This window comes from Vanacampus margaritifer, chromosome 7 (assembly GCF_051991255.1).
Source record: "Vanacampus margaritifer isolate UIUO_Vmar chromosome 7, RoL_Vmar_1.0, whole genome shotgun sequence".
In the NCBI taxonomy this organism is placed as follows: domain Eukaryota; kingdom Metazoa; phylum Chordata; class Actinopteri; order Syngnathiformes; family Syngnathidae; genus Vanacampus; species Vanacampus margaritifer.
In genome coordinates, this window is record NC_135438.1 from 3,681,139 (window position 1) to 3,695,753 (window position 14,615).

The 14,615-nt window shown below is 38.8% G+C and overlaps 1 protein-coding gene across 1 annotated transcript; it reads right to left on the bottom strand.

Annotated features, from left to right (window-relative positions):
- Positions 1-245: 245 nt before the first annotated feature.
- Positions 246-13,615, bottom strand: klhl2 (kelch-like family member 2). Its single transcript, XM_077571518.1, has 15 exons — positions 13,222-13,615; positions 12,059-12,178; positions 10,829-10,935; positions 10,627-10,748; positions 9,204-9,366; positions 8,390-8,499; positions 8,207-8,323; positions 7,149-7,298; positions 6,962-7,079; positions 6,591-6,788; positions 5,892-5,993; positions 4,651-4,779; positions 4,447-4,587; positions 3,155-3,298; positions 246-2,227 (listed from the first exon to the last, which is right to left on the bottom strand). Exons 1-15 carry the CDS (start codon positions 13,287-13,289, stop codon positions 2,199-2,201), a joined length of 1,818 nt encoding a protein of 605 aa, XP_077427644.1. The 5' UTR covers positions 13,290-13,615; the 3' UTR covers positions 246-2,198.
- Between the last annotated feature and the right edge of the window lie 1,000 nt (positions 13,616-14,615).

Sequence of the window (14,615 nt, forward strand, 5' to 3'; positions counted from 1 at the left end):
CTGAATAAACCCAAACAACCAATCACAAACTCATTTTAAAAACGAGTCGGCACACACCTGCCACCAAGCCTTTCCTTCCATTTCCTGAGTAAAGGCACGAGCCATGGTCCAAGGTCTATTAATGGTGGAAAAAGTTTTGAAAAGATTTCTTGTGTCTCATTTTTATATTTCAGAAAAGCTTGGCATTGAACAGTGCGTTAGGTTTTTACAACAATGTGGGTGAAGGAAATAAACGCACATGACAATCCATTTAAATAGTTTACTGATTTGGCAAAGTTTTTAAAAACAGATCACTGTAAGTCATTTCACAGCTTTTTCTTTTTAAATACAAGAAGCATATGATTTATTAATAATAATGCTCTACAAAACATGTAATGTGAAACATATCCAAAGTCATTAAGCATACACGACATCTTCGATATACAGTTGACGAAAAGAATGCAGCAAAAGCAGTCACTAAAAAGGGAGGAGGAGGAAAAAACACACTAAGAGTTTGGTCACTTCATGAAATCAGAGAAGATGCTGTAAAAGTGGCACATTCATAGTACGTCAGTTTACAAGGTTAGTCCGTAGGTGAGATGAGCTCAGGGGCGCACATGCAGTGAGCAAACATGGCTGCCGGGCAACAGTAAAGCACGTGCCATACTGTACGTCCCCCTCACAAGAAGAGATAGCGCCTCTTTTTAGGACGGCATGCGTTTGGCAACCTTCTTCGACAAGGCTTCTCTTCTCCATATTTATTACAGAAAAACAAGAAGTAAAAAAAAAAATGGTATGCAAAAAAAAAAAAGAAGGTTGAAGGAGGACTTTTTCCAGCAGAAAATGATGCATTTAAAAAAAAAAAAAAGAAAGAAGAAAAAAAGAGGAGTGGGGGGGCATTTTTAGAGAAAATAACATTTTACGAGAAATAATTTGTCTTGTTTGTGTTTCAAAACTTCTTCAGGGGAGTAAAAAGACTTGTTTTGCGAGAAAACCTTTTTGTTTTTTGAAAAATGTCACGTTGACAAAAAAAAAAATTAATACTTTTTTCAAAGAACGAAAATACCTTTACAAGAAAGTCTATTTTTAAAGAAAAAAATGTATTAATACATGCAGTAATAAATAAATAAAAAATGTAGTACATTTTAGAGTGGTCATATTTTGGGAGAAAAAATGACATTATTTTAGGTTTTTGAATTTGGGGAGAATTCCAAGAGAAAAAAATATATATTTTAAATTAACATAAAAATGTTTTAATGTTTTAAACAGGGGGTGAGGGTTGGGGAAGAAGAAAAAAGTGATAATTTTATTACAAAAGTACAATTTCCAAGAATAAGATCACACTGAAGAAGTAAAAAAAAAAAAGTCTTTAAGGGAAAAGTATTTTTCGAGGGAAAACTCACTTCCTGAAAAACAGTTGTATTTTTAAACAAAAAAAAGTCTCTAAAGAAAAACTACCCTTTTCAAGAAAAAGTTTTCTGGAAAAAAAGTGCAATTTTTCAAGAAAATGTCAGATTTTTTCTCTCTCACATTTTCTGTCGATACGTCCAAAGGAGTTCCTGTCCAGAAACAACCACTAACTGTTGTTCTGTTTCGTCACTGTGTCCACGAAGGGTGCAAAAAGGCATCGCAAAAGGGAAGGAGGAAGCGGCCAACCGTTTAACATTCGGGCGCTCTTCAACACTAAAACAAAACGAGCGGCCACGAACAGTGCATTCATGCAGCCGTCGACTCAAAATGCACACAAACAAACGCGCCCACAAACAAAAACAGGCTCACAAGCAACAGAGAACCTTTGAAGGCAAGCGCACAAATACGCACAGACACTCCAGCGATGAGAAGATTTTCATAGTCCCGCTTCTCGAGCAGCATTCTCCCCTCTAGTAAATGTTAGCACTTTTAGTAGCTTCATGTCAGTAGTCATTTAGCAGCGGCATCTGGCCGCCTCCCCAGTTGGCCAGGCTGGGTCGGGTCGGGTCGGGTCGGGTCGCCTGTCCAACACAGGTTCAAACCCTCCCTACGCTCACGTTAAGTGCAAAAAGAAATAAAAATCTTCACGGTCGCCAACATCATCACCTTCGTCGTCGCGGCCTTCGTCTCTCAACTCGTCGACGGGAGTGACCAACGTGCAAACGTTGCATGAGACAACGGCAGATCCCACGTGAGAATTCAGTAGGATGCAACTTCTGCTTCTAATCGCTGGTAGCCGTCGCCAGCAGTCATAAGGGCTTGTCAATCACAGTCACACCTGGATTTGAACCAGGTAAAAGAAACAAGAAATGAGAAGAAAAAAAATTCAAGAGAAAAGGTTTTTTTTTTTCCCGGGAAGTCATATTTTGAAGAAAAAGTCATGCATTGTGACAGTGTTTCCTTTTTTTTGGGTGACAAAAGGTTGTGTACTTCGGCTAATGCTAAATGCTATCTTGGTTGACAGTCCAAGCAGCTGTAAACAAATCAATGCACTCACCATTATGCAACATTTTTTGCTTGGTTTCTGCAGCTATTGGAAGCTGGCTGTGCCGTTAACCTCGTGCCGGTCCGTTCCCACATTGTAACAATGGAAATATGCCGCCAGAAAAGCTCACTTTGCGTTGAGTCTAACTGGCGACTGTAGCATAAGGCTAGTAAGAGTACTTCCCATTAATCTTAGACACGGAAACAGGGACGAATTGAAAAGCCAATTCATACAACAATGCGCTCAAGATTACAAGAAGCTCTGTCGATTTTTGATGAAATTAATGGATTTTAAGTGCACCTTATGGTCCCCCAAAAAGTCATTTGTTTTCTTATAATATTTTTATATTATTCAATTTTTATTTTTCATGTCGTCGGCATGTTTATTTAAAATAGATTAAAAAAAAATTATTTCACTTGTAGTAATATTTTTTTTGCTATTTCTTAATTAATTTTTTTTCATAATTATTCAACTTTACCCTGTAAACCTTGACATATTGTTTTTGCCATAACACAACTTTGTCGTATAATTTGTTTCTCTTTTCTTGTAATTTTATGACGTAAAATTTGGACTTTATTATTATTATTATTTATTTCTAGTAACACTGCTAGTTTGAGAATACAACCTCTGTCTCATTTTGGATAAATACTTTGGCCTGCTGCATTTAAGAAAAAAGAAAAGATTGCAATTATTGTGTCTGTGTTTTTTGCCCCAATCCACCTGCATAACTGCGTCCCGTGCTCATGCAGCTGGGCAGCAGCGTCCACTTGTCCGAGGTGGGGTTGTAGAACTCCACCGATGCCAAATTGCAGCTGCCGTCGTCGCCGCCCACCACATACAGCAGGTTGTTGACGGTGCATACGCCTGAAAAAGACACATCACACCCAAAAAAGAAAAAGAAAAAAAGACATCACATCATGTGGCCATCGTGTGAGACGCCATTTTGTCAGCGCTAGTGTGCAAATGCTAACCGCGATTGCTAACTTTAACACAGGTTAATTTTGTTGGCGTTTAATACTGCTCGAGCGCAGACTATAATCAGGGATGTGTTTTGACCAAAGTGAAATTATCTGAAAATTTAGCCGGGGGTCTGGGGGCCGCTGGCACCCAGCTAGGTCCAGGGTTAGGGTTAGGGTTAGAGCTCATGGGTTTTCCGTGTTTTTAAGTACTTTCAATGCACTCACATGACAAAGAAATAGACAAAACAACAGCATAAATTTTCAATGTATATTAAACTATCCCATATAAAATGGCAGTTTTAGTCAACTCAAAATCAGTCACATTCAAAAACATTGGACTGCCTTTGCTTTTAAAAACTATCACTGAGAATATCATCATATCTAACTAATGTGATTACTAAGTTAACACATAAATAATGTTGAAGAGTTCAAATTTCATGAACAAATAATTGTATCATGACCAAATGAAAAGTAACTCATATTAGAGCATACCACAAATGTCTTTGTTATAGCAGAAGATGTTATCTGTCGGAGTCATGTGCATACACAATGAACTACTATAAAAAAAATAAAATAAATAAAAATAAAAAATCTGAATTTTTTTTTTTTGGGGGGGGGGGGGGGTAAAAAAAGCGGAATTCCGCGAATTAGCGGAAAAATCACATCCCTGTATAATAACTAATTAGCAGTTACATCTCAATTCAACTGATATAGATATAATTATGTATGTGTGTACTAAATGATGGTTAGTGTTTGTTTATCTTAATTGGTAATCGTTAGCGTGCTAATGCTAATGGCGATTGGTAACTGTTTAGCATAGGCTAATTTTTGGGTCCGGTGGCGGGGTGATTCCTCGATGGAATGATCGACAGGATAATGGATTTTAAATAGATTCGAGAGTGACAGCCCTACATTATGTGTAAGACAATTGTTCCACTACTGTGATGAATTGTCTTACTTGTAAAGACAAATAGTGCACTGGTACCTTAGGCTAGATATCAAGATTAATGCCAAATTAATGCCGTCGCGAGGCACTCCTCTCTCTGGCCTCACCTGCGTTACGACGACACATGTTCATATCGGCCACCTGCCGCCAGCTGTTGGAGGCCGGGTCGAATACTTCGCAGCTTTTCCTCACCAAGGGGCCGTCATGGCCGCCCACAGCGTAGAGCAAACCCTTCAGCACGCCCACGCCTGGCACAGGACGGAAATCAAACGTTTGAAGGGCGCAGTGGAAAATAAAGAAGAAAGACCCACCTGCACCGCTGCGTCGAGTGCCCATTTCAGCAATGTAACTCCACGTGTTGCTTTTGGGGCTGTAGGCTTCCACCGTGCTCAGACATTGCCTGGTGGCGCCGTCGTAACCACCGACGGCATACAGGATCCCTAACAAACGCACATATATATTATATACACATATATACATTATGTAAAGAAACAGTTTGTGCATCATGATTTCATGCTTCAATACTCATTAGCGCTGTGCATCTTAGAAGGTTTGCACACCATGGCCACCAGGGGGCAGTATAAGATTTAAACAAACAGGCAAAGGTCTCTAAGCTCAATAAACTGTATTCATCTTTTTTTGAAGAGGACAAAGAATATATGCATGAGTATTGCAATTCTATCTGTCTACATGCATTGCTTCCATCGATGTGAGTTTCAATAGGCTGTAAAAGATGTTTTGCATCATGTGTTAGCATTAAGCTAATTTACTTTCTGAAACTATGTCCTTTAATTAACATAACGTGTACAGTAATTCTAGCAGCAATAAGAAGCTTGCTGTTGGTTGTTGTGACATTTTAGCTAACAACATGCAATAAATAAATAAATAAATAAATTAGGGGTGTCAGGCGATGAATTTTTTAAATTGTAATTAAATCACATAACTCATAATCGCAAATTGTTATTGCTGTAAATGTACAATAAAATATTTTTTCTAAGTTTCATACTCTTAATATAAAAGTGGGAAAAAATATGCAACTAATAGAAATGTGGCTGCATCTTTTAGTCATTGATACAGTAATTTCCTAATAATTCATAAAATTGAGTTGTACTGTGAAGTGTGATATTGATTTGTGTTGAGTTAATTTTTCTACCCCTAGATGGCATTATTGCATTTTTTTTTTTAAACATTGGTGACAGCTCAGTGCATTTTTCTTTTCATATGAAGAGCTATCTAATCTTTAACATGAAGTAACTTGTGAAATTCTACACATTTTTAAAATTGTAAAATACAACTTGACCCCAGTCTCCACAAATATATGCATTATTATTACGGCTAAATTTTGACGTGGACGTGAATGCTGCGTTGTGACTGGCATTCCCCCAGTACAGTAAGAGGTGGTCATTAATCGCACGTAAAAAAAAAAAAGTGGCATTAAAGGAACTTTAAATTTACTACAAATTAATACAGAAATTTTGACACCCCTAAAATAAATAAATGAATCATACATTGTAACTTGATGAAGTTGGGGCACTCCTAAGTGAACACTTACCATTAACAACACCCACTCCTACGCTGCTACGTCGCGTGCTCATGGGCAAGACGTGGAACCACTCATCCGTCTTGGAGTTGTACGCCTCAACGGTGGACAGACCTGTCAAGATGGCAACAAGTCTGAGCAAAAGAAGACTCTGCCAAGGCATAAAAAAAAAAATGAGATGAAGATATATTACCCTATCCAGCTAGACTACTCACTCATCCATCCAAAATTGTTGATTTATAAATGAGACAGAATTATTTTTTATTTTTTTTGTAAGTTAAGCCTGTTAGATAACAATTGTTCTTAATTAATATAAAGTTGTTTAAAAAAAATGTATGTTAAAAAAAAAAAAAAAAAAAAAGGTGCTCTAAACCACTTTTTCTCATCCCCGGTACTTGAGTGCCCCTATACAGCCTGTTTTCCATGTCTCTCTCAACCAACACACCTGAGGATTGTTATCAGGCTTCATGCAGAGCTCGCTGATTAGCTAATGGTTTGAAACACCTGTGTTGGCTGTGGTAGACATGGAAAACAGGCTGGTTAGGGGTACTTGAGGACCGCGGTTGAGAACCAATGCTCTTAACGACGTTAAAAAAGTTGTCAATTAAACTGACAAAAAAAAATATGCCTGTTAAATTCCAATAGTTTTGAATAGCTTCTGCTGCATCCGTCCCACAAAGAGCAAAAAGAAAGAAAAAGAAGCGGTGGTACCTGTGCTTCCGTCAAAGCCCCCCACAGCGTACAAAAGTCCGTTGAGCACGGCGGCCCCTAGTGTGGATCGGCGGTCTTGCATGCTGCTGACACTGGTCCAGCGGTCCATAATAGGGTCGTAGCAATCCACCGTACGCACACGCAGAGAACCGTTGAAGCCCCCCACGGCGTACACGCATGTACCCACGTACACCACGCCTGAAGGGAACAACAAATGCTAAATATCCCCTTAAACTAATTCTAATGCAATTTAAATGAATACATATGCGTATGTATCAAGGCCCAGGTTTATCAGACAAGCATTCTTGTATCCATTGTTATGTGTAAGTGAGCTATTATTATGATTAGCATTAGCCTCTTTAGCTTCCTACCTGCTCTGCACCTGCGTGTGGGCAGCTCGGCCACTTGGTACCAGCGCTGCTCCTCAAAGTCGTAACATTCAACACTGCGGATGGCCTTGGGCGCCTGGCCGCCGACCACCACCATCACCTGAGCACAAGCAGCAGGTGGCGTGAAAATGTTTCATTTGCATAAAAACAAAACGGCTTGATTTGCTACCTTAGGGCAGCAGGCGGGGGTTCGCATGCGCGTACGCGCCGTCTTCATGAGCGCTCGTTGGTCAGCTGGCAGCAGGTGATACTTCATGGCCTCGATCAAGTAGTCCTTACACGCGCTGCTGTTCTTGATGAGGGACTCCTCCTCCACGCGCTGGCGTCACAAACAAGAGCGTCCAATCAGCTGGCAGTATGTGTTTTCAGGAGTTGAGCATTGACAGAGGTACCTAGACTGGAATGCCCTTGCATGTGGGCAAGAAGAGCCAGTCACTACTGCACTTTAAGTCATTTGTTAACCGGGACTAACAGTTAAACACACAAATTGTTAGCCTAAAAGCATAACTGCCCAACTTATTTTTAACTTACCGTCACAATATCAGGAAAAAATTATGGAGGGCCAAAACTGCCGCCAAAATTAAATAAATAAAAAAATCAATGACTTAATAAATAAATAAATAAATACATGACTAAAAGTGAAAATAAAAACGGATATAAAAAAAATATTATTCAAAATTTAAATACAAAAAATAAATATAAATGGAAATAAAAACAAAAAATACATATATCCCTAAATTTTGATTTTTTTTAAATTTTGTATTTATTTTTACTTTTCTCTCTCTTTTTGAATTATATTTTTATATCCGTTTTTATTTTCACTTTAAGTCATTTATTTAGTCATTTATTTACTTTTAATTTTGGCAGCTTTGGTCCTCCCCAAAAAATAGCTTGCTTACTTATTATTATTATCATTATTATTATATACTTACATTTTGAACATGCATCCAACACCCAAATACTACATTACGTAAAATTACACATTGTAGAACACATTTATTTCTACAATCTCTTTTATTAACGTAAGACCTTACAGCGTTTTTTTTTTTAACACTAAAAACCCAAATTATTTTAGTTTAGTTTTTTTTTATAGGGGGGGGTGAACAAATTAATGTCATTCAAATCCCACAAAAACAAACAAAACATGACACATTGCCGAGTAGCATTTAAACATTAGAATTAAAAGTACAGTAGAAGTTGTCACAAGTATAACTACTGGGATGATACCTGCACCAGGTATTCTCTGGTGAGCAGGGGCAGCCGCACGTGCTCCATGAGGTGGGCCAAGTGCTCCTGGCGCACATCTTTGTCGTGGTTGACCCACGCGATGACCGATTCAAAGACCTACACACGTCAACAACAACAATATCAGGAGTGTCGCCATGGCAACGCGCGTGTGCATGTGCGTACCTTCTCCTCCGTGGGAATGGTGAGTTTGTCGCTGGCAATGAGACTGGAAACTTGCTCCATGCCCAGATTGAGGAACTCCTCGCTGCCGACCACCTCGGTGAAGTGTTGCTCTGGAACGACAACAATCACCTTTCATTACACACCATCAGCAACAGATAAATGCCTCCCTCAAATTGAGGAGTCGCTTTTCATTCATCAGAATTTTTTTTTTTCAATGTTTGTTGTATCATGGTTCACTTATTGCACTTAGATGCATTACATCTAGGAGTGTTCCAAACAGGGTTTTATGCTGCAGATTCCAGTGTTTTGATTAATTAATTTTAAAAAAGCATTCTATTCAAAATTACATCCTTTTGTTTTATCAAAGTAATAAATTATAATACATTATTTCAAATTAAAAAGTTAGCAGCAGGCTGCAAAGTACGAGCTGCGAGTGATTATTTTTTGTGATCGGTAATGAAAGACATTGATAGGCCAATCGCGTACTTATCCATGGAAAAACATGCACAAAAATAAAAGCAGGAAAACACAGAAAATCCAAAGACAAGCGGGGAACAAAATGTTTAAAAAAATCAAAAAAAATAAAAATCAACAACACAAATTGCAAAAAAAAAACACAAATTTGCTGGGGGGGGGGGGGGGGGGTCCCCTATAAAAGACAAAAACAAAACCAGGCTATTGTTCTGTGTTAGTTTTTTGGGAGTTGAGTTTGTGTGTTCCCCCCAAAAATGAGACAAAAATGCACCCAAAAACCCATTCCAAATCTAGACTAGACTAGAAAATGTAAGCCCAGCCAGCCAGCCAGCCAAATGACCTGCGTAGCAGTTGGCCTGCGTAAGAAGTTGCGAGCAGGCGTGCAGGTCAGCGAAGGCTCGTATGCCCAAGCAGTTGGACGGGTGCAACTGCGAGCTCAGGAAGTCGCAGCACGCCTTCTTCACCTCGTTCAGCTGCAGCAGACCCGCGGCCGGCAGCAGAGCCTGAGACACACGCGACGACATTCAGCCATTCAAGACACAATATTCAGTCAACCAGGCTTGAGGAGTAACGGAATACATGTACAGCCGTTACGTCATTAGATTGCTTTTTTTTTTTTTTTTTTAAACTGTATTCCATTACGGTTACAGGAAAAACATGTAATCAGATTACAGGTACATTTATTAAAAATGGAGATTACTTCGAGGGATTACAATTTCTACGATGAGAGAGAGTGCGAAAGAGGGCGAGAGAGAGAGAGAGAGCGAGAGAGAGAAAGAAAGAGAGAGAGAAAAGGACAGAGCAAGAGAGAGCGCGTGCACGCCCGCGCAAGTGGGACCGTTGCTACATGTCGGGGAGGTGGCAACGAACGGACTGACTACTCGTGTCCTCCACATGCGGGCAGTTTAAAAAAAACTTCACGGACAGGAGGAGGAAATGGCGATTGGTATTCATTGGAACTTACGAAAGTCTGAGCTAAGAGTCCAGCGGCATGCTACGCGCTGTAGCTTCTTGCTAGCTAGCCCGCTAGCCTACAACCATAAGGTGAGTTACACCTTCCAAACAAATCTGCCTCCCACCAATTCACTTTTTAAACATCATACACAACATATACACGGCTAAACTTGTGACTGGGATAAAAGTTCATTTTCGTTGGATGACTATCTATCCATCTATCTAACTGTGAGGTGTGGTTGCTTTCAGTGACAGTTCGAAAACAGCATATGGCCTTCAATTAATCAATCAATCAATAGCCTACATGCTTTTGAATTACACAAGGATTTTTGCAATTTGTAGGCTGCCCGGGTCCGTCTCACCCGCAAATAGCAGGGGCACATTGCATAGAATATATATTGTGGTGATATTTATTTGTATTTTGTCTTCATGAGCATACTCAATATTGGAGTAATCCAAAGTTAATCCAGTTACATTACTTTAATATTATGGTACTTGCATTACATTACTAACACACTACACATATTTTTAGCAGGTAACTTGTAACTGTAATGGATTACATTTTGAAAGTAACCCTCCCAACCCTGCAGTCAACTCGGCCGTTATTGATTTGGATTTGTTATTATTTTCTGATGCACATGATGAGTCACTGACGTGTGTAGCACCAACTACGGGCAAGGAAGACTTACTTGATGTAAGACATTTTTGCTTTCAGTATCGATGGCTGGTACCCGATAATTTGAAATAAGGATTTTATTTTTATTTTTACCATGGTTACCTCGCTAACTGTGCTGTATTGTGCGTGCTACCTGCACATTCTCCTCTGTGACTTGTATCTCGGCAGTGTAGATGTAGTCCACCAGGAGTCCCAGAGTCCACCCGTCCATCTCCTTGATCCTCACGCGTTTGGCTCTGCTCTCGGCCATCTCACCTGTTGCACACACACCGTTTTGTTTCTTCGTAGGTAACTTAGGGAAAGGCGTGTGGGTGGATGGGGGGTTGGGGGGGCACCTGTGAACATGGCGTGGAAGTACTGGCTGCCGGCGGCGAGCACCACGCGGTGAGCTGCGATCTCCACGTCCTCCGCTACGATGGTGACGTCACACAACAAGCTTTGACTGGGGGTGAGAAACATATAGAGTGGATATGAAAAGTCTACACACCCCTGATCAAATGCCACGGTTTTCTGATCTATTTAAAAAAATACAAAAAAAAACATTATTCATTTCCAAACTTTTTTCCCACCATTATGACCTACAGTATAACCTGTACAACTTTTTTTTTTTTTTTTAAATCTTCCTCAAGCGGGGAAGAAAAAATAACTGAGATGTGGTTGCAAAAGTGTACACACCCTTGTATAAGTGGGATGTGGCTGTGTTCTCAATCAAACTTATTTTAAATGGGAGTGACTACACACCTGCCACCATTTAAAGTACCTCTGATTAAATCTAATCAAACTTTATTTATAAAGCACCTTTCATACATTACATTAAAATGCAACTCAAGGTGCTGAACAATTAAAACATCCACAGTACAATAAAAAGATAACACCAAATAAAGCTCAGATGTTCTAGTAGGCTTAAAACATTGCTATGACACTACACTATTACATACATTTATAATATAAAATATAAAAAAATATAGAATTTTAAGTCATAAAATGACAATAGATTGTACACAAAAACATTGATAATCCAATCTAATTGGATTCATTGACTAAAAATTGTTTTTTAAACATTTAATAATTACATGAATACAATATTAATAGATTAATTACAACATATAAAATGTATAATCTAAAAATATTGTATTAATAGATTTAAGAAAAAAGCATGTCAATTTGATGGTTCATTGAGTTTGACAAAAACTACTGTATAACTATACTTCATATACTGTAGTGTCTGGTGAAATTGTGTAAAATAGATCACACATATGACAAGCAAGCAAAAAAACTAAATTCTTCTAATCCAATAAGTGTGCAAAAAGTTTTTTTTTTTTTTTTAGTATGACCACATATTGTAGTATAGTATATCTGCCAGAGATTAAGTAAAGCCCACCAACAACAATGAAGAAAGAAGTGTCATTCTTAATAACAAATGCCAAATTGGAAAATTGAGATTCGGTGTTGGGCGGATGCCTAGTTGGCTTCCTCGGCTCAATCAAGGCACCTTTGAGCAAGGTAACTGAACAAGGAAAAAGGAGAAAAAGACAATCATGGACCGTGGAGTGCCTTATTATTACCTGCGCAGCTCGTTCATGACTTTGAAGGCCTTCCTCATGTGTCGAGGGTTGAGCGTGACCGCACCTTGTTTCTCCACGCCATCTTCTTTGTCCAGAGCGTGCGGGCAAAGCCTTGTGCACCTGTGACACACACACACACACACATAAATATGACTCTGTCCCTAAATATTTGCTTAACGTTACAATTTTATTTAATTTTGAGTTTTTTGGGTGGCACGGGGGGGTAGAATGTTTGAATGTCATTTGTCTTATAGGGTAGACATGTGTTAGTGTGTTAAAAAAAAAGAGAAAGAAGCGGGGATGGAGGGGAAAGGCAGCATAAAGAAGCCTTAACCACATGTTCGCCCCCTGGTGGTTGGCTGACTACTAGCTGAGAAAGTGTTTGATTAGCTATGCTGTAGAGCCCGCATTTTAAAGGTAATTCAAACCGACGATTACTGGTAGATTAATTTTTAATCATGATCCAAATTAATTATACAAATTTTGCAGCCCTATTTTCATGTGACATAAATAAACTAATATGCAATTATGCTATCCAAGAAAGAAAATGATACTTTTGTACGAATAAGGCTGTTAACCTGTCAACCTTTGAATGCAATATTCACCTGTTGAATGTTTCAAAACTTTTTGCTGAACTTACTGTTGTCTAAGAAGGAGCAGAACAGCAAAATTTACCACAGCTGTTCACCACTGGAAACAAAAATCAAAGGACTTTTATGCGTTTCTGTGACTCCTCCGGTCTTTCTGTGTGTCAATTGCAACCTGCTGTAGACATTCGACTATAATCTTATTGCACATAAACAGTAAATGCAGTTCTCATATGAAAAAACGGGAGGATAGTAGTAAAATAAGTAGAAAATCCGAGAACGTAACGGACACTAGCACTAATGAAATGCCCGTGGAAGCACTCGTGTCATTATTATGCTGATTTCAATTAAATCACATGGCACACCCACGCAAACACAAGAAAATAAAGTAGAAAAAAAACATAATAACAAAATATCCGGCATCAACATTCTAATGCGGGTTTTCATCCACCACCACCTCCTCCCTCAATCCCCCCCACCTCACACACCGCCTGTCAATGCGGCACCATCCGTCACATTAGGAAACGTCAACACTCACACATTCTTATGTATTCATTTCATTCCATTACGACTTACAGTGGATGCGTGTCCATAATTGCGCTTGTAGTCAACGGCAGCACACTTGGCTCAGCGGCATGCACCATTCCATATCCGCGCGGTGTTTTCGTCCTGCTGGTCGGTCGCGGGTGTGGTGGCGTGGGGGTTAGCTACACCGGAGCCCGACCGCGGTGACTCTTCGGGCGAACGCGGATGTCGAGGCGAGCCGGCGAGTCTAGGAGGAGGACGGAGCTAGCCGGTGATACCGCTTGAGAAGCTTACTACTCAGGATTTGAGAAGTGACAGAAAGGCTAAATGGGAGGTTTTTGAATGTTCTCCTCGTGTGTCTCTCCTCGTTGCTGGGTGTGTTTGTTTGACAGAAGCTACATGTTATTTTTTCTTTTCCTCCATCCTCCTTGCACCTTCAGACGCACAAACAACGAGATGTGTCGGCAAAGAGGGTTCTCCACGCCTGCAATGAGTTGCTTAAGGAAATCACAGCGCCATCAACAGGTGGAGGACCGAACAATACTCTAAGAAAAAAGCTTTCAATTTAAAGGGAAAAAAAGAATGCAATACCCAAGAAAATGGCAACATTGGAGAAAGAATTTTCAATGAGAACAAAATTGCAATATTCCCACAGAAAAGGCTTAATTTTACAATCGGATGTGAATATAAGCTGCAATATTACCTCCAAAATCTTTTAACAGTAGAAAAGAAATATGCATTCTTATTAAAAAATAATCACAATACAAAAGGTGTTTTTAGTGTACAGGGCAAAAAAAAAATTATGGGAGGAAACATGCAAAAAAATTACAAATCCAATATGACAAAAAAAAACATGGACTTAAGAAGATAAACTTTGCAAAACTGACCAAAAATGAAATGAAAGGGATTTTTTTGAAGAGTTGCAATGATGCTCATTATAAATGTAATTTCAGAGAGAACAATCACTATTGCGAGGGGAAAGTAATTGGAAAAAATTCTAATAATCATATAACTTAAAGATGTGATTTTACAAAAATAGACACAATATTATGAGAAACAAATACATCATTTTCAAAAACAAAACAAAAACTCTTTCATTATATTATTATGGGAAAACTGTCATTTAAGAAGATTTTTTTTGTCATTTTATGGGCTAAAATTTTTTTGGGGGGAATCACAGACTAATATAGTAGAATTTATCCATTCACATGCATTCAAATGTGATCTAAAATGACAATGTGATAGAATTTAATTATATATATATATATAAATATATATATATATACACACACACACACTCACACAATCAAAAGACAGTAATGTTCCATACACAAAATGGTGACCTACTATGACTATGACTAAGTCAAACAGGACTTACTGTGTTCTATACACAAACTTGAACCTTTAGCAAGTCCATTTATAATTCACACATCATTCCCATCAAC

Excerpts from the sequence above, each read along its gene's own strand:
- klhl2 (XM_077571518.1), bottom strand. The coding sequence starts at position 13,289 with ATGGTGCATGCCGCTGAGCCAAGTGTGCTGCCGTTGACTACAAGCGCA. Across the intron at positions 7,299-8,206 it reads CCAGAGAATACCTGGTGCAG|CGCGTGGAGGAGGAGTCCCT; the intron begins GTATCATCCCAG and ends TTGTGACGCCAG. Across the intron at positions 4,780-5,891 it reads AGGAGTGGGTGTTGTTAATG|GGATCCTGTATGCCGTCGGT; the intron begins GTAAGTGTTCAC and ends TGCGTTTGTTAG.